This window comes from Lytechinus variegatus, chromosome 15 (assembly GCF_018143015.1).
Source record: "Lytechinus variegatus isolate NC3 chromosome 15, Lvar_3.0, whole genome shotgun sequence".
Lineage (NCBI taxonomy): Eukaryota > Metazoa > Echinodermata > Echinoidea > Temnopleuroida > Toxopneustidae > Lytechinus > Lytechinus variegatus.
The window spans coordinates 26,966,537-26,988,554 of NC_054754.1; the positions used below are offsets into that span (position 1 = coordinate 26,966,537).

At 37.4% G+C, this 22,018-nt stretch overlaps 1 protein-coding gene across 1 annotated transcript in view; it reads left to right on the forward strand.

Annotated features, from left to right (window-relative positions):
- Positions 1-7,424: 7,424 nt before the first annotated feature.
- LOC121429226 overlaps positions 7,425-22,018 on the forward strand; it is a 45,107-nt gene continuing 30,513 nt past the window's right edge. The window contains exons 1-4 of the mRNA XM_041626186.1: positions 7,425-7,928; positions 10,233-10,359; positions 13,955-14,196; positions 17,799-18,090. Coding sequence (XP_041482120.1) covers positions 10,255-10,359; positions 13,955-14,196; positions 17,799-18,090 — 639 coding nt within the window. The 5' untranslated portion in view covers positions 7,425-7,928; positions 10,233-10,254. The remainder of the gene's footprint in view (positions 7,929-10,232; positions 10,360-13,954; positions 14,197-17,798; positions 18,091-22,018) is intronic.

The window sequence follows — 22,018 nt, forward strand, 5'->3', positions numbered from 1 at the left end:
CTGGAAATGTCATTTTGTCACAATATTTATATGATATTCTTCGAAGTGTATCATACTTTATCAAACCGTTATAAAATAGTCAGTTGGATTTTTTTTTACACTTCACATGCCAATTTGTTTGTTCGTAGACCTATATACACCAATTCGGTTTGGGTGCTGTTTTTCATGGTAATTTCTAAATTGGGGGCTTGAAAGATAATTTTATAACTGATATAGCAACGCACTTGGCTAATTGCATAATTCATTGAAGGTACTTTTGTTGTTCTTTGGAAGCCCCCCCCCCCCGTTATGGCGGTCAGAAGTTACAGAGCTTCGAAGTCGAATTTATCTATTGTAGTATTAATTTCAAACTATAAAAACACTATTATGAAACGCCACCAAAGTTAATGCAGACCACTGGCGTAAATCCGTGTTGATGGGTGGGGGGATGACTGAAATATTTTGGCATTTTTTGCAGTCATGTTTTTAGATATGCAAGGAATTGTCATTGATATGTCCACACTGGCGTTCCGTGGGTCACGTCATTGTGGGGGCACCAGATATATATTTTTTTTTAATCACTGAGTGAGCGCGCGAAGCGCGAGTCGATTTTTTATATTCACAACTAAAAAGGGACATTATAATCAAATTTTTGTAATCAAGATAGGTACCTGTCTTGCTAAACAATGCGAGCGCGAAGCGCGAGCTGAAATTTTCGTATATTTTGACCACAAACAGCGAGATTTTAAGGAATATATTTTAGGAATCCATTAAGAGTATGCATATCTCACCCTAGTCATCTAATGCGAGTGCCAAGCGCTTGCTGATTTTATTAGAATAACATCTGAACACATGAAACACTCTTTGTAGTCATTGCAATCATGATTATCATACTCATCTCACCAATCAAATATTGCGAGCGCGAAGCGCGAGCTGAAAATTTAGATAATTCAGACCTGAAGTGGGGCATTCTAAGGACTGATTTTAGGAATTCACGAAGAGCAGACATATTTCACCAATCCACTTATGCGAACGTAATCACGGACAGAAAATGTTTATATACGGAGACCTTAACATGGGGCAATCACTTTTTGAGTCATGTAAAATAAGCATATGTCAATATATGATAACTCAAGTGCTAGAAAATATGTTTGGTTTATATTGACTTGAAAACGTGATGTTTTAGTACAACAGGATTATATATCTTGTTAAACAGACAATGCGAGCACCAGGAACAGTGAAGTCGTAGGCCCTGGGCAAATTGTGTTTCATAAAGTTATTATGTAAATGTTTATGTAATGTAACATAAATAATTATAATATAACATTGTAATGAATTATAGTTTCTTCTTTCCCACTACGTTTCTCTTCTTCTCTCCCTTATTTCTCCTTTCCCCCATGCCCCCCCCCCGGTAGGTACACCACTGTATGTCCATATGGCAAATACCCCTCCGATATTGTAATCATTTTTTACCTCATGATGGTTTAATGGTTTTATTAGAGATTACATTCAAAATGTTTTGACATTCCATCTTAATCCCTCCCCCAAAACCCCAACTTTGATGAATTGGAAGACACGGGGTTTCTTTTCAATGTTATAATAAGAACAAAAGTATTTCATTTGCAAATGGTGAACTGGCTCTTTATTTGCATTTTATGATCCAATGATATTGTTTTATTTGTTAAGCGGTATTTTAGGAAGAATTTTCACCAACAAAACAATTATCTCTTGTGATTTTTTTCATTTCTTCCGTAAAAAGTGGGGGGGGGATGTCTGTACAGGCCATCCCCCCGGGATTTACGGCAGTGATGCAGACTGATAGTTCTGTATTCATAATTAGTGTTTAATGTTGTCATGGGCTTTTGCTATAATGACTTTTCCTTATATACAGTGGATTTTACTTATAGAGAAAATACTACATTTTTGTGAATTGTTTTGTATCTTTTGTGTCGAGGTGAATGAAACTAACACGAATCGAATTGAATCGAGATATATTTTATCTTTTGTCATGCTTATAATATCCGAAATATATACTGGAAATGTATATTTTACGAATCGAACAGTACTGTTGTCAGTTTTATGTTGATTGTATAACTTCATTTGAAAAATGAAATAAAGTTTATGCGTACATATTTTTTTTAGCATACTTACAAATAGACTTGTTTCGTAATTTCCATATAAGTCTCCAAGTATGCCATTTTTTAAGACAAAACAAGAATATTTTACCCATACTTGATCTGATTTCTATGGACTCTCATACAAATACAAATCTGGAATCTTGCCAAAAAAATAAAAGATAAAAAATAGGACAAGTCCACCCCAACAAAATACTGATTTGAATAAAAAAAGAGAAAATTCTTACAAATATAACATTGAAAATTTCATCAAAATCGGTTGTAAAATAAGAAAGTTATGACATCTAATTTTTTTATTTCATGAAACAGTTATTATGCACATCCTGATTGGTATAAGATGAGGAGACTGATGACGTCATCCACTCTCTACTAGTATTTCTTTTGTCTTTCATTGTATGAAATAAGAAATATTCTAATTTTCTCCTGATTGTCAAGTGAAACAACGATTTATTACCCCTGAACATGTATAAGCATTGTTAAATACTTTATGGTTCAGTCAAGTCGGTCATTATTGTCAAATCTGTAAAAAATAAATATTATATTATTCAAACAATAAAAAACAGAAGAAATTGTGAGTGAGGGACATCATCGACTGTCTCATTTGCATGTCACAGAGTTGTGCATATCAATGTTTTGTGAAAAATAAAACGAAACTTTAAAATGTCACAACTTTCTTATTTTACGTCTGATTTTGATGAAATTCTCAGTGGTATGCTATTGATTTTTTTCTATAAAATCAACATTTTTCTGGGGTGGACTTGACCTTTAACCGTACATAATTACAACACTCGTCAATGTAAATTATTCTTCAACCCCAGTTTTCCTCTTTCATGGCTATAAATTTATTCCGTGTATATATCAAGTTGTGGAATATCCCCGATATCAAAGTCCCGGATTTAAGTACTTAGCAATAAAGCTCAACCCTTTTCCCGGGCACTCTCCTAGTTCAGGAGTGTTATTTCAGAAAAAATACACAAAGTCCTAGTAGATTTATAGATTTACGATATTATATGACTCTTCTCTCTCTCTCCCTCTCTCATATATATTACATATTATTTCCTCTTCTCTCTCTCTTACTTCTCTCCCCTTTTTCTCTCTCATTTTCTATTCACAATCTCGATTCATTCCTTTATCGTTTCTCGTTCTTTCTTCTATTTATGATATCTCTCGCCTCTCTCAGCTTGTTTCTCTTCTATATAATTGTATGTGTGTGGGGGGGGGGGGGTGTCGGTGGGGAAAGGTGTGTTTTCATTCGGAAGAATTCGGCTTTGGTGTAACCCTGCAATGGCTTTAGATAATGGATAGGGTATATGAGCCGTCACAAGACCTATTTCTTTAGTAAAATAAACAAATTGCTTAGTTAGAGAGGTTGGGTCTAGGCACTGCAATAAAAATAATATAATCATTTTAAACATTATACCTTGGTTTTGATAATTCGATAGTTTTGCGTTTAAAATGTGAAGAATGGAAAATTGGGTTAAGGGTTTATGAAGATAAAATTCATAAGATCGATTCTTGACTGGCATATACACATTTCTTCAAAGATTTTACTATTTCAATATAACTTGTTAAAATACGTTTACCAATTTATTACTTTTGAGTTCATGTTCATAAATATAAATTAATATTGTATTATATGGGTAAATTCGTTTCGCAATGTGTAATAGGGGAATCCCATAATTTTTTTTAAAAGCTCATGGAAAATTTCAGCAATGCTCGCCAGAGACAATGCTACGAGCTTCAGTGGAGTCATTCAATGCAATCCCTCGGGAGATCCAGACATTTCATCTTGAACATAAAGGCTTCCAAAATTCCTATTCTTTCTCGCTCAATTGGTTTCTTTCCGAGTTTCTTTACACATAAATGCATGAAGTTACAGTCACACCAATGAAACTGACTCCAAACCGACCGATGGTAAGTCATTGTATCACCAGATTTCGGAGGATATACTTTTGATTTGGCCTCGTGCGCCGCTGCCGACGCGTCCGCCGCAGAGATTTCCTTGTGAGCGCTCTATCAGCTGCATTTCTTCCCCGATCATCTTTGAATGTGGCATGAAGGTCCATTAAGCAAAGCCACCTATTGATTTTGGTGTGGGCGGAGACATCGTTGCCAAGGTAACAAGAGTTTTTGTGGAAACAGCAGAGATATCCTTGAGAGTGCTCTACTGGCTGCATTTCTTCTCAAATTATATTCAAATTTGTCATGAAGGTCCATTATGGTAAAGCAAAGCCGCCTAATTATTTTGGAGTGGGTGGAGACATGGTTGCTATAGTAACCATATTGTGGAAAATTTGGTAAAACCTGTATCTTGGCTTTTTCCAGGTTGTCATAACAGTTGGCACACAAATGCAATATCAGAAGGTAAAGCGAAGATGCCTATCATTTTTGATGGGTGTTTTAGGGTTAGGTTTACAAAATATATCCAGATAACTCTCTAATTGTATTCCCCAACAGGTGATACTGGACAATACTTTAGGTTCTGCAGAGTCGCGCTGCTGCGTCATATTATTGTCATCAAATTTGGTACCCACAGGCAAAATGTGGGCAGGGTAATTGTCGCTATGATATTTTTATTTATTTGTCAAATTTTTGTGTGAGCTCTACATATCGCAATGACGGATGACGCGGTGGGTTCGGGGGATACATGACTCTGCTTTGCCGCGCGACCCGCCGAGCATCTCTAGTTGGTAAATAACGTATGGCTTTAATCGGTCTGAGGTCGGTTTCGTTGGTGGGACTTTGTCATTAGCGTCCCGTAACACAAAGGTTAGCGATTGATCGCTAATTTCAAAGAGCAATTCTGATTGGTTCATAGCAAGTCTACTTAGCAAAATGCACATCATAGGATCTTGATTGGTCATTTCATTTAGAGATCAATCGCTAACCTTTGTGTTACGGCGCCAGAACACATTTTACCCCAAGGAAGGTGAAAGGCTGAATGAAAGGAAATCACTCTGATTCCTTTGGTGTAATCATCATTGAAGTTGTTTGCTGAAAGTTACCACTTTCATGACTGTGGGCAAAATGAATGAAAATAAAACGAATATCAGACCAACTGGTTATGAGACGAATGGTCATAGACAAACATGATGATTGTGCACTTGGACCAAATGCTTTTGGAGCAAATGGTTATTGAACTAAAATGGTTGTGATGCGAAGTGTTGATGAACAGAATGGCATTGAACTAAATAAAGGTAAACCATGTGGTCAGTGGACGAGTTGGCAGTGGACGGATTGGCAACTTATCCCCTGATATGGGTTGTATTTAGCACTGCACATCAAAGTAGACCGCCTCGAAGTTCGCCAGTTCCAGGTATTCTCTGATCGGGAAATTTACCCCGATCAGAAAATACCAGGTATTTTGGTAATGTGAAAGCAAACTACGCGTAATATCCCCGAAAGAAAATACCCGCTAAATAGCAGGTACTTGGCGAAATTACGAGAACTTTCGTGGGGATTTTTCCAAGGTCGCAGGTATTTTGGCGATGTGAAAGCAAATTACGGGAACTTTTATCCCAGCGTGTCGTTGGGCGCGGCGGCGTGGGTGGCTGCTGGGCTAGTGATTTTGAATCTCGCGCCTTGTCTGCTTATCAGACCATACTGCGCATGCTCGTAACTTCGGGAACTTATCCCGAAGGATGTGTTTCGGGGCGGTGTGAATGCAGGAATAATTAACGGGTATTTTTTAGCCTTAAAAAGTTCTCGTAATTTAACGGGGATTCTTGTGATCGAGGCGGTTTGAAACCGCCTAATTGAGGTCCTTTACACTGACACATATTCGAGCAATCAACCCCGATCGTCAGGCAGGGGCGACGGTGCAGAGGGTGGTCCTTTGTGTCATCACACCCACTCAAATATAGCGTCACGTCATAAGTCTATTTAAAGTTATTCGTCATAATCTGGTAGATGCACAGATCATGTGAATAATTAAATGCAGCACACAATTCAAAACCTTCATGCATCTGAGCACATTTTCAAGAAGGGTCTCTATAATCCCGAAATACGCCCGGTTTTTTGCGCAGCTACTCGCGCGCTACATAGGTAAAGCAATCATTACAGAGTTTGCATCTATTTTGAGATGTATGTATGTATGCATGAAATCACGGATATGAACAAAAAATTATGCAATGACCAAGGGCGGAAATACCTCCCCAAAGGTAGGGGACCAGGGGCTGGATAAAAAAGGTTACCACCACAAATGTAAGGTTATTTCGACCAAAATAAATTCGACAAGCAAAAAAAAAAGAGGGGGGGTAATCACACAATAAGTAAGGTCATCTCGTCCAAAATACACGTTTTATTTCGACTTTGAATGATGTAATTATTTCCATCATAAAATACCAAAAATGGTAGGACATTTGATATTGTGCCCCTACTATTTTGGGTAGGGGGACACTCCCCCTGGGATTTCCGCCCATGACCACGACAAGAACCGGAGGATGTTTAAAATTTGCTGTCTAGTCATAATCGCAAATGTTGAGTGTATAGGTATTCATGTGTAGTTAAAGAACATTTTGTGGCCTTGCGTGTAGTCGAGAAAAGGTTACTTTACGAAAAGCTTTATGAAACACCTATACCTGGGCCCTGTTGCATGAGAATTACCCTTAGAGTAAATTTGTCATCCAAAGTTATCTGCCATGGTAACGATGCTTATCCGCCAATCAGAATCAAGGATTCCGTGCAAGTCACCAGGTATCATTACCATTATGGTAAATTTACCATAATAATTCTCATGCATTGACAGGTTTATATGATTTTTATAGTCGAGGACATTTTTTTTTGGCCGAGTCTACAATGGTTTCCATCCATTGCCTATCTTGGGGTGGTATGGTCTGGTTTTATTAAGAACTGACGATGATGCTCACTTTGGTAACACGACTGATCAGTCAACTGAAATCAAGATTTCCATGGAATAGTTATGATAATCGTAAATCTTAAAGATTTTCAAATTTACATCAGTACACCCCCTCTCCCCCCCCCCCCCCCCCCCCCCAAAAAAATCGTTCCCAGGGCCCTGAAATCTCTCCACCTCTCTCTCTCTCTTGTTTGCGTGTAATGGATCATGGATGTGTGCTGGGTGTGGGTGATTCTGTGTTTGATGTATGAATGTGTATATATGCGTCTAATTGAATTGGACTGTTTATGTAAAATATAATTTTGTGTAATTATAAAGGGGTACCTGCCTACTAGATTTTATTCTTTTTGGTTGCCTCTAACCATATGTTGATTTTTTATATATGAAAGTATAAATTATGCTTATTTTGTTGTTGTATTTATGCGTTGATAAATGTATGCATTTAATATGTTAGTTTGCATTGTATTTTATTTATTTATACATATGTTAAGTAAATGAAATTGCATTGAACTGAATTACGAACTAAACATGTAAGGCTTTCTTTGCGAGATTAGATATAGCTTCATGGTTTGATAACTCAGGTTGGTGAAGAAAGACATTGAGAAAAAAAAAACATTCGTAAACAACTTGATGGTGACATTGGAATACCACGGTTATTGTCTGCCTGACAATGGCACCGAAAATAGCAAAACGGGTATTTTTGATGCAGTCATATCTGCTATGCGGCCACACTAAAGAAGTCAGCTCCTAACCCCTCGATGGTACAATGAACATAACGGAATTATATTGGTCGAACTGGCGTCGATTGTGCATTTGTGACTGAAAATATAGTTCGCAGTTCACTTGAACCATTTTTAACTTGCTTGCAACAGGAACTCGAATCTGATCTAGGATAACATAGGCAACTGACATGGATATGTTTCCTGGTATCTTTCTAGAGATTTAATTTATAGAAGGTAAGCTAATTGAATGTTTTAAAGGAAGTTAGTGATTTTATCAACTCTCCACACAGGTGTTAAATGGATACCCGATGCGAAAGCCTACGTAGTATGCTTGTTTTAGTATGTCTGTTTTAAGTCGATTTAATGCCCATTATATATTGTTATGACATTGGCTTGTTATGATTGTATCAAGTTACTTGATTGGTATTTTGTTGAACATTAAATAAATGAAAACGAAATGAAAACGAAAATGCATAGCAATTTAGTTTTGAAATTCTAGTTGGAACGCCACCCAGGGTGTGGAGAAAGGGTATACCTTATGTACGGGCATGTCAGGATCCGATATCCAGGGTATAAGAATTACAATGTAAAGCGCTTAGAAATACTTAAATATTAAGCGCAAAATGTGTCTATATTGTGTGTTTTAGTTCAGCTATATCGGAAATATCAGTAGATATTATAAGTTTGTGTTAGCTTGTTCGTCTCACTGTATTATTTATGTTTAATAGTTGACATGGGTATTGGACTGATGCAAAAAGAGTTCTAAACTATCATATTTCATGGGTTCTTAATCTACTCCCCTCCCCATAACCACCTGGTCAAGACTAGCAATAAGCACAGAAATTCGACGGCGATGTAGTTCTAAGAGCTACGTAATCTTATGTTTAGTGTTAATCAGATGACAAGATAAGAAGATGAGTAGGCTTGGCTGGGCAAGAAAAATAACGAGTTGTTGAAAGTTGACATGTTAAGGGGACAAGAAGGCAAGATGACGAGTTGTAACTTTGCAAGTTGACGAGTTATGGGATAAGACAAGATGACGAGTTGTTGGAAGTTTGCAAGTTGATATGTTTTGGGACAAGAAGGCAAGACGACGAGTTGTTCAAACTTAGCAAAACGGGTTGTGTGGAATTTGAGAAGTACACTTGTTTGAGACAAAAATACAGGATGACAAGTTCTTGACAAATATTGAAATAAATAAAAGAAAAAAAAAATCCTGCCTAATAGTTATTACTATTGTAATCATTAACTATTAGTTTAGCTCTGCTATAAGATTATACATTTCTCCCCTTTCTTTCCTTTTCTGATGGTTGAAATCATATATATATATATATATATATATATGTTGGATATCGTTTATATAAGTAATAACTAGATTAGGGCCAAGTAGGAAACCCTGTGGCACACCACAAGTAATTGGAACAATAGAAGGATCGCACTGAAACTGATACAAACTGAGTGTTACCAGTGACAGTGGGGTAGCTCCTGAAACACTCCGAGGCCTTTCCTCTAACTCCACAACGGCAAAGTCTGTGTAGTCTGCAAGCACAGACTCATATTTGACACTTTAACCAATACCATGAATGAAGACTACACGCCAAACTCTATTATGCGTTTCACACTGTCTTTCCTTAACCGTATACTATCCTTAACCCCATACTATCTTTTACTCGATTCACACTGTCTTTCTTAACCCCATACTATTTCCTTAGCCGGGGCTAACGCCTTAACCCCGGGCAATCACACAGCTCATAAATATTGATGATTTTACCATACAGAGCGCGATTAACGTGCAATTTCGACTGTGATTGGCTAATGCTTAGCCCCACTTTTCCTTAGCCCTGTTTCGTTTCACACTGCATCTCTTAGCACCACAATGCTGGCCAACCCTGCTTTTTTTTTGCAGGGCCGCATAGTACTGTACTACCATGCTAGCCCACTTTGCTAAAACGTAGCGTGAAAACGAAGTGGGCCAAGCTTAACCCCGGGATATTGGTGGGGCTAAGACCCCTCTTAGCCCCACAAATTTCCTGGGGTTAAGGACAAAAAGTGCAGTGTGAAAAGCATATTAGTCTGTGTCAAAATAAGAGCCAGCCATAATACAGAGTGCATCTAGTCTCACAACATCAGACTCTGTATTATGCAATATGCGAAAGCTAAGGGTCTGTACCCAGATTAAAGTATGTGTAGGAGAATTTCATGATTTACCGTTTCGAATGCCTTGGAGAAATTAAGAACCATAAAAACAATGTGACCCTAATTGATTGTAATGGTGACTATCAATAAATGACACTATTCTGAAACTCTCAAATTCTACTGTTCTGAATCACCTAAATAATATTATTAGTACGTGGTTACACTTTTCCCCTTTATTATCAACCCTAATGCGTAGTAATGCATCGATTCATTTTGTATTAAGTAACTGAGTAATTTTCAGTTTAGTTCCAACTTCCACATAATGGATAAAAGTTTCACAAAGATTGTGTCGAATCCTGTTCATAATGAAATTTAGTATACAATATGTTGCTTACCTTGTAGACCCTCTGTCACGATCTAGGCCATGGCGCTGTCGAAGGAAGCTGTATCCAGCTCAATACTTTCATCAGCAGGAAAAGAGGTGAAGACTGGGGTACTATCAATCCTTGAGAAGAAAGGATTGTTCAAGGTGAGTCGCAGATCTACCGTGTGAGTAAAGGAAATTGACTTCTCACAAATCTCGAATTTAAAGGGATGGTCCAGGCTGAAGATATTTATATCTTAATAAATAGAGCAAAATTCACAGAGCAAAATACTAAAAATTTGATCAAAATTGGATATCAAATAACGAAGTTATTGAATTGTAAAGATTTGCATTAATTCGGTGAAACAGTTTTCTTTATGAATATTCATTAGGTGGGCCGATGATGTCATATCCCCACTTGTTCTTTTGTATTTTATTACACGAAATTTATTAAAAAATGTCCTACCAAGAACTAAAACAATTGGATTGACAAATGATTAGAGCATTATTAGTTATTATTGCCACAATTTATTTCATCATAATGGAGACGCATCATTTACACATGTATGAAAAAATGAAATAATTATGATTTCATGTAATAACAGAAGAAAAAGGAAAGTGGGGGTATGACATCATCAGCCTAGCTAATGAATATTCATGACGATGTTCATATGACTGTTTTCACAAAATATTCATAAATTTAAAAATTCAATAACTTCGTTATTTGTTATCCGATTTTGGTGAACTTTTCAGCATTTGCTCTGTGAAATTTACTGTATTATTTAGATATAGATATTTTAAGCCCGGATCATTCCTTTAAGGAAAATTATCCCATGAACACGTAAATATTATATATGACCTGAAAGAGTATGTTCTCTCAAATAATTTGACACCGTATCTATGTTGTATGTGTTTACGCTTGGGTGATCAGGAGGTATTCTTTGCAGAGATGTAAATTTTTATTTGCACCAAAGGCATGACTGCAATGAATGAATCCAGATATCAATGTCATAATCCTAACGGTTGTAGTAACATCCATTCCAAAACACCCTTTTAATAATCTACATTATAATTTTATAATAAACACTTTTAGTATCAATACTCTTTGTTAAAAAGGGAATTGCAAATATGTTTACTAACTCATGTAGAATTATGACATCATTGGCAATTGGATTCACTCATGGCAGTCATGCCTTTGGCGCAAGTCAAAATTTACATCACTGCAATAATACTTACTGATTATCCAAGAGTTAAATAAACATGCCACAATTATAAACTATCAAATTAATTGGGAGAAGATATTTTTCACTCATGTTATGCATTCGTGGCATATTTTACACTCAAAATGGGCCTACACCGTAACAGCTGGTTGGAGACTTTGAGGATCATACCTTGTGGTGTTAAAATTGCAACCTAGAGATTGAACATAACACCAAAGAGTGCAGTAACAACCAAATGTGTCGTAATAACAAACATAAGTGTTGAGCTGATAGATTAAAAAAATAAATCCTGAGCTTGGGAGTAAAGATTCAGCTCTAAACCGACCACGTGCGCATGCGTGCATGACAGGTGCAGGAACAGCATAGCACAGCTCGTCAGGTATCACAGGCCCAATTCATTTCCCATAGACTCGTGTGTTAAAGTGGCACTTAAAAAATCCTAAAAATTAAAGAGGAAATCTGAGGGTTGAATGTTTACTACCAGTGGACAGGATATATGTCTGCCATTCCATATCTAACCAGAAAAGGGAACCTCGACCGGCTCATTTAGAAAAATAAATCAACATTTATCAAGGCTACACCTGATAGGATAAAATTCATCACTTGAGTAAAATGGCCCTAATTCTTCCGCCAGTGAAAAAACCGTTCCAAAGTATTGATATATCTTTCCAATTTGGAGAAAGGAAGATCAGTAGGTACCCTCCCTAGAATCATTGTTATATTGTCAATCATATTCGTTCATTTTTGTCATCAGCAATATCAAATTTAAAAATTGAGAATGGGTTGGCTCGAATGAATATCTTTGGCCTGCCAGTTGTAGGCCCGTGTAACCGTCAGTATTAAGAGTGACTATGGAGGTAAAAAGAATGGAGAGATAACGATATGCTCATAGCTTCCAATTACTAAAGAAGTTTTCCAAAGAATATACAGGTGCACTGTCGCCTTTGATGGCGACCTATGGTGCCGCCAGATTCATACGAAAACTGAAAAGTGATTTGTTGGAAATAGATAACTGGGATATTTCCAATTGTATTTGAGCACAAAACCCAGTTGTTGAACAATGACGAAATATACATCAACGGCTTATTGTGTCCTGATATTGGGCGATATATTGAATTATAACAGTTTTAAAATGTGCTAAAACACAATGATTTGACATTTTTTAATCAGCATTTTACAAAATCCCACAAAATAAAAACATTATGATTAGTTTTTTGAAATATACTACTTTGTGATGCTATGTATCAGAAATGCGGCCAAATGCAGGCAGTCGAGTAATTTCAAATCATATTTCAAGAAATGTGCAATATTTATTTTTGATGTCCCCTTAAAAGTGAGCAATTTGTCTGCTCATATCATCTGACCAGAGCGGCATCGTAAAGTAATTATCATTGCAAAAGCATGTTTCTTATTGTAGTTAGGCAGCAATATATCTTTTGCAAGAAAATATGCAATGAAACACATGGGTAACATATTCAAAGTGGCTATAAATGGAAAGTTGGTTCTCCATGTCTTAAAACTCCTTCCAGTGACAAAGGAGGATAAAGGAAAGTGTGGCTACCTACCTTTTTCCCCTCTGTTGCACTTTGCACTAAAATAGAAATCAGTTAGGCTCGTTCACATGCGAGAGGTCCGGTAGCGACAATTCGAATAGTTAAAGGACAAGTCCACCCCAACAAAAACTTGATTTGAATAAAAAGAGAAAAATTCAACAAGCATAACACTGAAAATTTCATCAAAATCGGATGTAAAATAAGAAAGTTATGGCATTTTAAAGTTTCGCTTCATTTCACAAAACAGTTATATGAACATCACGGTCAATACGCAAATGAGGAACTGATGACATCACTTACTCACTATTTCTTTTGTATTTTATTATATGAAATATTTTTATTTTTTCGTCATTGTCATGTGAAATGAAGTGTGAAGTGTCATTCCTCCCTGAACACGTGGAATTCCATTATTTTCACATTTTGTGCTTCAGGCAAGGAGGTCCTAATCGTCAAATTCGTAAAAATTGAAATATTGTATAATTCAAACAATAAAAAAGAAAAGAAATAGTGAGTGACATCATCGACTCTCTCATTTGGATGTAACTGGCTCGTTCATATAAATATTTTGTTAAAAATGAGCGAAACTTTGAAATGTCATAACTTTCTTATTTTACATCCGATTTTGATGAAATTTTCAGCATTGTGCTTGTCTGATTTTTCTCTATTGATTCAAATCAACATTTTTCTGAGGTGGACTTTTGACCTTTAAACTTGGCACTGAAACCTACGAACAGTACAAAACACAGTATAGAAGTGGAGGGTTGTAACGTAGGTTTATACACTGAAAGAAAAATCGACGCAAGGCATTATCATGTGAGGGAATTAACACAGTGATATGAATGGAAATCCAAATCAATTATAACAACGTAGTTTTTCATCACTGGCCCTCATCATTGAAATCCATTTCTCCCTTTTCGGAGTAATGTACATGCCGAGACCTACAAGCAAAATGTGATGTTTAGTAACCCTTTTCTATCTTCTTTGCAGTCTGATGAATATCAGCTGTGCCCCATGTACTGGCGACTTGTATCATATGCTGGCCAAGCGTACTTTCTGGGACACCCCAAAGAGCTTGGAGAACTTAAGGTAACGAAGAAGCTTTTGGTACAAGGTTGCTCTACTGAACTGAAGATTCCGCCCAAGGTCTTATCAGTTTCCCCACATAGCAACGAAAATTTCCTCTGCGTTCAGTGCATTGAGAAAATCACCTTTCTGAAGGCTGAGAGCAGGTGAGGATTTAGGGGTTGTTACCTTTGATTATACGATCATCACGACTGGGAAAAATTCAAACCGAGAATTATTGATGCTTAAAGAAAAATGAAACCTTAGGAACAAGATAGCTTGTGTGAAAACAGAAAAATCAAAGAAACAGATCAACGAAAGTTTGAGAAAAATCGGACAAATAATGAAAAAGTTATGAGCATTTGAATATTGTGATCACTAATGGTATGGAGATCCTCATATTGGCAATGCGACAAAGATGTGTGATGTCACTTGTGAACTCTCCCCATTAATTCACTTAAACTGCCTCTTTCATTACATCTATCAGTAGATTTTTAAAGAAAACATCATGGATAAAGAGTTTGTATCACCATAAGAAAAAGCAAACATTTTGTCATAGTCCATCAAAGGGAAAGTTGTTCACATGTGACATCACCACCGAGATAAAAGGAAATAGACATCACACATCCTTGTCGCATTGCCAATGGGAGGATCTCAATAGCATAAGTGATTGCAATATACAAATGCTCATAACTCTCATTATTTGTCCGATTTTTCTCAAACTTTGTTTGTTCTTATTCTTTGATTTTTCTGTTTCGACACAAGCCTAATTGTTCCAAAGGTTTCATTCCCCTTTAAACATTTTATTTTTCAGGAAAATAAAAGCTCTAGAACAAGAACGAACGAGCGATGTTATTTCTAGATCATTGCCTTAGCTTGATTAGCTCTCATATCAAAGATCGGAAATTGGATTTTAAGGTTATTTCTATCAATTGAAAGCTGAAGTTAGCCTTACAAAGATGTGTCATTTATCCATTCTAAAGTTGTAATTGAGTTCTGATTACATATTGATTATTCATTTCTTCTTTTTTTTCACGGACGTATCATATACTACTACCTATACTACTCCCTAAACAAATAAAACCAATCTACCAGGATGGGTTTGCATTATGAATACATGTGTAATATTTTGTTATTGTATATGCACACTAAGAAATAGGGGATCAAATTTGAACCCTCCGGGTTGGTACAATAGCTGGTCTCAAAGGGGTGCTTAGGAGCGTAATTATGCTCATTTGAGGGTGCATTTAGCTATGTTAAATACCCTATAGGGTGCGAAATTGAACAATGTGATTATGGTTCGACTTTGAACCTTTTTTAATGTCAAGTACTATGCACCTTAACAGGTTCATATTTGCATCTATTATGGTGCAAGCGAGCATTTCTTGGTGCATTCAATGATAAAAAATTGCATTTTTTTACCTTTTGCCACTTAGGGTGCAAGATTGCACCACTAACGGTTGGTACAAGTGCTTCATTAGGGTTCAAACATTTCCTAGTGTGGAAAGAAATTAGTTGAATAATGAAATGTGAATATCCTTTCCAAAAGAAAATGTAAACAAAAAGTCATTGCAGTTCAATGTTGAAAATCATCCAAAACACGGTCAAGGCAAAGAGAGTGAGTAAAATAGGCCTTTATGCCAAGATAAAGCATCAAGACATTACAACGCCGATGAGGTTATTTCAATACGAACATATAAGTCAGGGACGGTGGAACCAAGGGGCAGGGGGGCCAGTGACCCCCCCAAAAAAAAATTAAAAAAAATCCCGAAAGAAAAAATGCCCTTTTTCAAAATGAAGTACCCTTTTTGAAGTAAAACATAAAACATTTTAGGCTAGAACCTCACATTTTTTTGGCTCCCTCTTCGCGCTTGCATCAATTATTGTTTAGTACAAGGTATTCGTCCTGTTCATGGTTACAGAAATGCAGAGAATGTTCAGTTCTCATGTTGAAATATCACACATTGTTGGCTCTTGTTTTGCGCTCGCATCAAGTATTGTTTATTAAGGTACTCATTCTGTTCCTGAATACAAACAGAGCTTAGAATGTCCAGCTTTCAGTTGAGAAAATCACAATTTCTTGCTCGCGCTTCGCGCTCGCATCAATAGTTATTTTTTAATAAGAAACTCATCCTGTTCATACAAAAATGCTTAGAATCTCCAATTTACATGTTGGAATATCACACATTGTTGGCTCTTGTCTTGCGCTCTCAATAATTGTTTATCAAGGTAGTTATTCTGTTGCTGGATAAATAAAATGCCCAGTTTCTGGTTAGAATATCAGAAATTTTCAGCTCACGCTTCGCGCTCGCATTATTTGATTAATGAGATATATAGCCCGTAACCTACTCATGAGTCACTAAATGCAGTCTTTGAACAGTTCATTTTCTGGTCAGTTTATTTAAAATTTCAGCTCAGGATTTCAACAGTAATTAGGTCTATAATTGACCGAAAAAGCGAGTTTTTTCAACTTCAGATTTGATTTTTTTTCCAAAACGCTCGCTTGCTACTCTCGCTCGCGAAAAATAAAACCTAAATATATATCTTTTCAATAAGAAATCACTTTCAACAACTTTGCTCAACTTCTTCACACAGATGATAATCTCATGGTGAAAATGTCCGTTTGCACCAAAATGCCCTTTTTTGGCATATAAGTGCCCTTTTTGGCTTTGCCCCCCCCCAAAAAAAAAGAAAAAAAGAAAACGAAGATACGTTCCACCGCCCCTGATATAAGTGGTGAAATATGGTATATTGATCATATTCTCTCTCTGAATTTAAGTTTTAAAATGCCGTTTAATATTTTTGTAAGTGTCAGCATGGTCACATCCTTTGCCTTTTACAATGCTTCATAATTCTGTATTTCAATTAAGATCAAGATTCATTGATATCTCACTTCGGTCACGTGGACAATAATTCAAAATCCCTGCAATCAGAAGCATAAGATACACAAAGAAGAAAGGTTTTGTAATTTTTGAGTTAGCAAATTGAGCATATTTTCAGAAAATATAATTGTTTCATTCTAAAGCATTATTTCACTTTCACTTTCACCCTGACAAAAAGTTTATTGTAAAAATAGCAGAAAAAATAATAAAAAATATTGCCGAAGGTTTGAGAAAAATTCATCAAATAATTAAAAAGTTATTAGAATTTCAATTATTTGATTTGTGACGTCATATGCGAGCAGCATTCCTACATAGTGAATGGTAAAAAGTCAATGAAATGTCATTTTCTCAGAAAATTGAAAATGGTTTTCTCTGTACCTTTTGTATATCAATAGACAAATCATTTCACACCCAATCATGAATAGAAAATAAAATTAAGTCATCAGGAACCTTACAAAATTTGAAATTCATGCATTTTATATTACATAACACATGGGGCAGCTGCTCGTTTATGACGTCACAAATCCAAAACTTTGAAGTCTAATAACTTTCTTACTCTTTAACGGATTTTCCTCAAACCTTCACCAATATTTTTTATTATTTTTTCGGCGATTTTTACAACAAAGTTTTCTTCAGGGTGAACTTCCCCTTTAAACAAAAAGTTGTACAGGCAAAATACAATGATGAACAACTTTCTGATCAGCCATATTTTTTTTAGGACATTCGACACAAATCATAATGTTTAAAGAACAGTTATGCAATGATCATTTTGGTAGCATCAGCGGGGGGGGGGTGCAAGGGTGCTACTCAAACCCTAGGTCAATCCAACCACAAACCTATCATGCTTGTCTATCTAGTTTGATTCCATTATCAAATCCCTCTTTCAGAAAACAACGCAATTTGTGGGTGCAAGCAATACGCAACACTTTAAGCGAGCAAACTTATCACTCTTCAACGCTCTCAACAACAAGCACCGATTCTGTGGATTCTGGTGACCTAGGTCCATGCCTAGAGCGACTGCCAAAGAGTGTTCAAAAAACAGCGGACACCGCACCTCGACCTGGGGTTGGGAAGCAAAGAGTGAACACCAGTCCAGTAGGTCAATTTCAAAAAGATCAAACATCGACATCATCGATCACTCAAGCTTTGACGCTGCAATCTCGGAGCTCTTCCGAGCTGGTGATTATACTATTTGAATTTTCGAAGCTTTCCGAATATCTTTTTTAGGGGATGATAAATATTTTCTTATTGATATGAGTAAAAGCACTAAAACACCGTGACGGTTATTAATTTCTTTATGAAATTATAGGCTTATTTAGGGGAGACCGAGGACATTTACAACAACATTTATCAAATTTGACTAATGACTTTATTTAAGCTGAATACATGTTCAAACGGCTAAATAAAAAGAAATATGCATATCATGGTTTGACATTATGAATGGGTTTGGATTAAGTTAAACAATTAATTTAGAAGCAATCATCGTTTCAAAACAAAGAGGCCAAGTGTTACAATTGCCCCACAACACGGGGTAATTTTAACACATACATATGTTGCAATTGTAATATATGAAATTGTAATATTTTGTTTTTCTTTATCAAAGTTCATGCACTACAGCTCCATGATTTTTTAACATTTAAACAACATAAGCCCAAAATATAGTAATATATGACAATGCTTGACTTATTGACATTATATATTTCCACTTGCTATATGGGGAACATTTTGACTGTTTTTGTTTTGTATTTGTTTTTAGATTGCTGTGGCTTCACCTAGCTGTATAACTATACATACATTTTTATTTGGGTTATGTATACCGTGCAGGAGCGGATCTAGCTTTTGCCAATAGGGAGAACAATATTTCACCCACATTTTCCCCGATCGGCGGCTCAAAGTTGATTTTTTAATGAATCACATAAAAGCCCTAATTGAATAGTACGAGCTCGAAGCGTGGGCATTTTTTTAAAATTTCTTGTATTTTGTCGTGAAGATTTAACATTCTGAGCAATGTTTGTGATCCTGAGATGAGTATATGTAACTAAGAAATTACTATTGCGAGTACCGAAGCGCGAGGATAAATTTTCAATATAGACCCTACGTCCTGGCCTGATCGAAAATGGATTGTTAAGGAATGTTTGTAGTTACCCATGAAGACGATGAATATTTCAACAATCAAATGCGAGTACGAAGCGCGAGCTGATTTTTTTTCTATAGTCTGGTCTGAAATTGGATGATTTAAGCACATTTTAAATAAAGAACAAGTTGCTTGTCTCATTAACATTGTGTGTGCGTGTTTTAGATTTAGACCTACAATCTGGGCATTCTAAATTCATTTCTTTTCTTATGAAAATCAATAATGCGAGCGCGAAGCGCGAGCTCAAAATTGATATTCCGATCTGAAGAGAGCTAATTTAAGCACTATTTCAAGCACTGTGTAAGAAAATAGTGAAGTGGATAAAGATCGCGCAAAAAAATTATGCGAGTTGCAATCGCGAAGCTTTATTGTTATTTTGACCTATAGGACCGAGTCATTGTAAAGACATTTTGTCATCATCCGTATTCCTCTTCCTAAAGCCCCTTTCACAATTGACGTACGACCTGTTTACGACCGCCTGCAACAGTTTTTTCTTGTTGTTGCACGATCGATCTCTTGGTGTCTTGCGAGCTCTCGCAGTCGTTGTAGACGAATGCACGAATTTGAGGTGGTCGGAGGTGGTCGTGACTGGTCGCATCTGAATTTGAACATGTTCAAAATCCAAACGCGATCAAATACGATTGATTTACTCGCATCAGGTCGTACCATCGGTTGGGCGATTATCGTGTGAGTGTTGTTCAACGTTGCACGACTTGGTGCGAGAAGTGGCACAACTATACGTATAGTCGCATTTAGTCGACTGGAGGTCGTACAACACTTGCACATGTGCTAGAGACCTACAGAGACCAGTCTTGCGACTGGGTGCGATAATATAAGACTGTTGCAAGACCGATCGAAATTACGGCTTACAACATTCCACTACCGTTGCATTCGTATGTATGCGACCGTTCAGCCCCTTTCACAATTGACGTCCGACCAGTTTACGACTGCAACAGTTTTTTCTTGCTGTTGCACGATCGATATCTAGGTGTCTTGCGAGCACTCGCAGTCGTTGTAGACGGTCGCACGAACTCGAGGTGGTCATGACTGGTCACATCTGAACTTTGAACATGTTCAAAATCCGAACGCGATCAAATACGATCGATTCACTCGCATCAGGTCGTAACCGGGGTCGTACCATCGGTCGTGCGATTATCGTGCGAGTGTTGTGCAACGTTGCACGACTTGGTGCGAGAGGTGGCACAACTAAGCTTACTCGACTAGAGGTCGTACATCACTTGCACATGTGCTAGCGACCTACATTTACAGAGACCTGTCTTGCGACTGGGTGCGATAATATATGGGCCATAAGACTGTTGCAAGACCGATCGCAACGGCTTACAACATTGCACTACTGTCTCATTCGCATGTATGCGACTGTTCCCATCGCAATCCCTCGTGCAACACTCGCATGTGATCGCACGAGCACAATAGGATCATAAGCGACTTACTCGTGCAACGGGTTTGTTGTACGACAGCTGTTGCAACTGTGAAAGCCTCTGTGCGATCTTATGAGATGACTGGCGATTGATACCTGTTGCAGCCTGTCGCACGACCAAAAGGTCGCAAATGGTCGTACGTCAATTGTGAAAGGGGCTTAAGCGCGAGATGAAGCTTGTCGATATTCCATTCTGAAAAATGGGACAATCTGATTATTAGGAATTCATGAAAACGTTACTTTCTTATTCATTAATTTAATAAGCCTATAATGAGAGCTCGAAATTTGTTGATACTGAGGCCTGAAAACTCATTGTTTTAAGCACTAGTTATGAGTAGGATGTGCGGGTAAATTTTTTTAACAATTAATGCGAGCGCAAATCGCGAGCCGAAATTTTTGATAAACTGTCATGAATAGGGCATTTTAAGTAGTTTGTTACAATTCATCATTTTTTCAGGTCTGATTGTCAAAACGTATCAGCTGACGCATTCATAATAACCCATCAATCAAAATGCGAGCGCGCAGCGCAAGCTGATACGTTTTGAAATCAGAAAGGGATATTTAACTTCAAAACTTTATATTTTAAGATTCATATCACTAATTAGCTTATTGAGCAAGATATGTATCTAAAGCCCCTTTCACAATTGACGTACGACCATTTGCGACCTTTTGGTCGTGCGACAGGCTGCAACAGGCATCAATCGCTGCTCATCTCATAAGATCGCACAGATGCTTTCACAGTTGCAACAGCTGTCGTACAACAAAAACAACCAGTAAACCCCGTTGCACGAGTAAGTCGCATATGCTCTTATTTTGTTCGTGCGATCACATGCGAGAGTTGCACGAGGGATTGCGAGTGGAACGGTCGGATGAATGCGAATGAAACGGTAGTGCAATGTTGTAAGCCGTTGCGATCGGTCTTGTTATCGCACCCAGTCGCAAGACAGGTCTCTGTACATGTAGGTCGCTTGCACATGTGCAAGTGTTGTACGATCCTCAGTCAAGTAAATGACCAGAATACTTAGTCGTGCAACCTCTCGCACCAAGTCGTACAACGTTGAACAACACTCGCACGATGATCGCCCGACCGATTGTACGACCCCGGGTACGGCCTGATGCGAGTGAATCGATCGTATTTGATCGCGTTTGGATTTTGAACATGTTCAAAGTTCAGATGCGACCAGTCATGACCACCTCCGACCACACCACCTCGAGTTCGTGCGACCGTCTACAACGACTGCGAGTGCTCGCAAGACACCAAGAGATCGATCATACAACAACAAGAAAAAACTGTTGCAGGCGGTCGTAAACTGGTCGGACGTCAATTGTGAAAGGGGCTGAACGGTCGCATACATGCGAATGCAACGGTAGTGGAATGTTGTAAGCCGTAATTTCGATCGGTCTTGCAACAGTCTTATATGATCGCACCCAGTCGCAAGACTGGTCTCTGTAGGCAGGCGCGGATCCAGGATTTCGTAGGGAGGGGGGCCCAAATTCGACCTGATTTTGGCGCCCCTGTGTACTTTTTGGAAAAA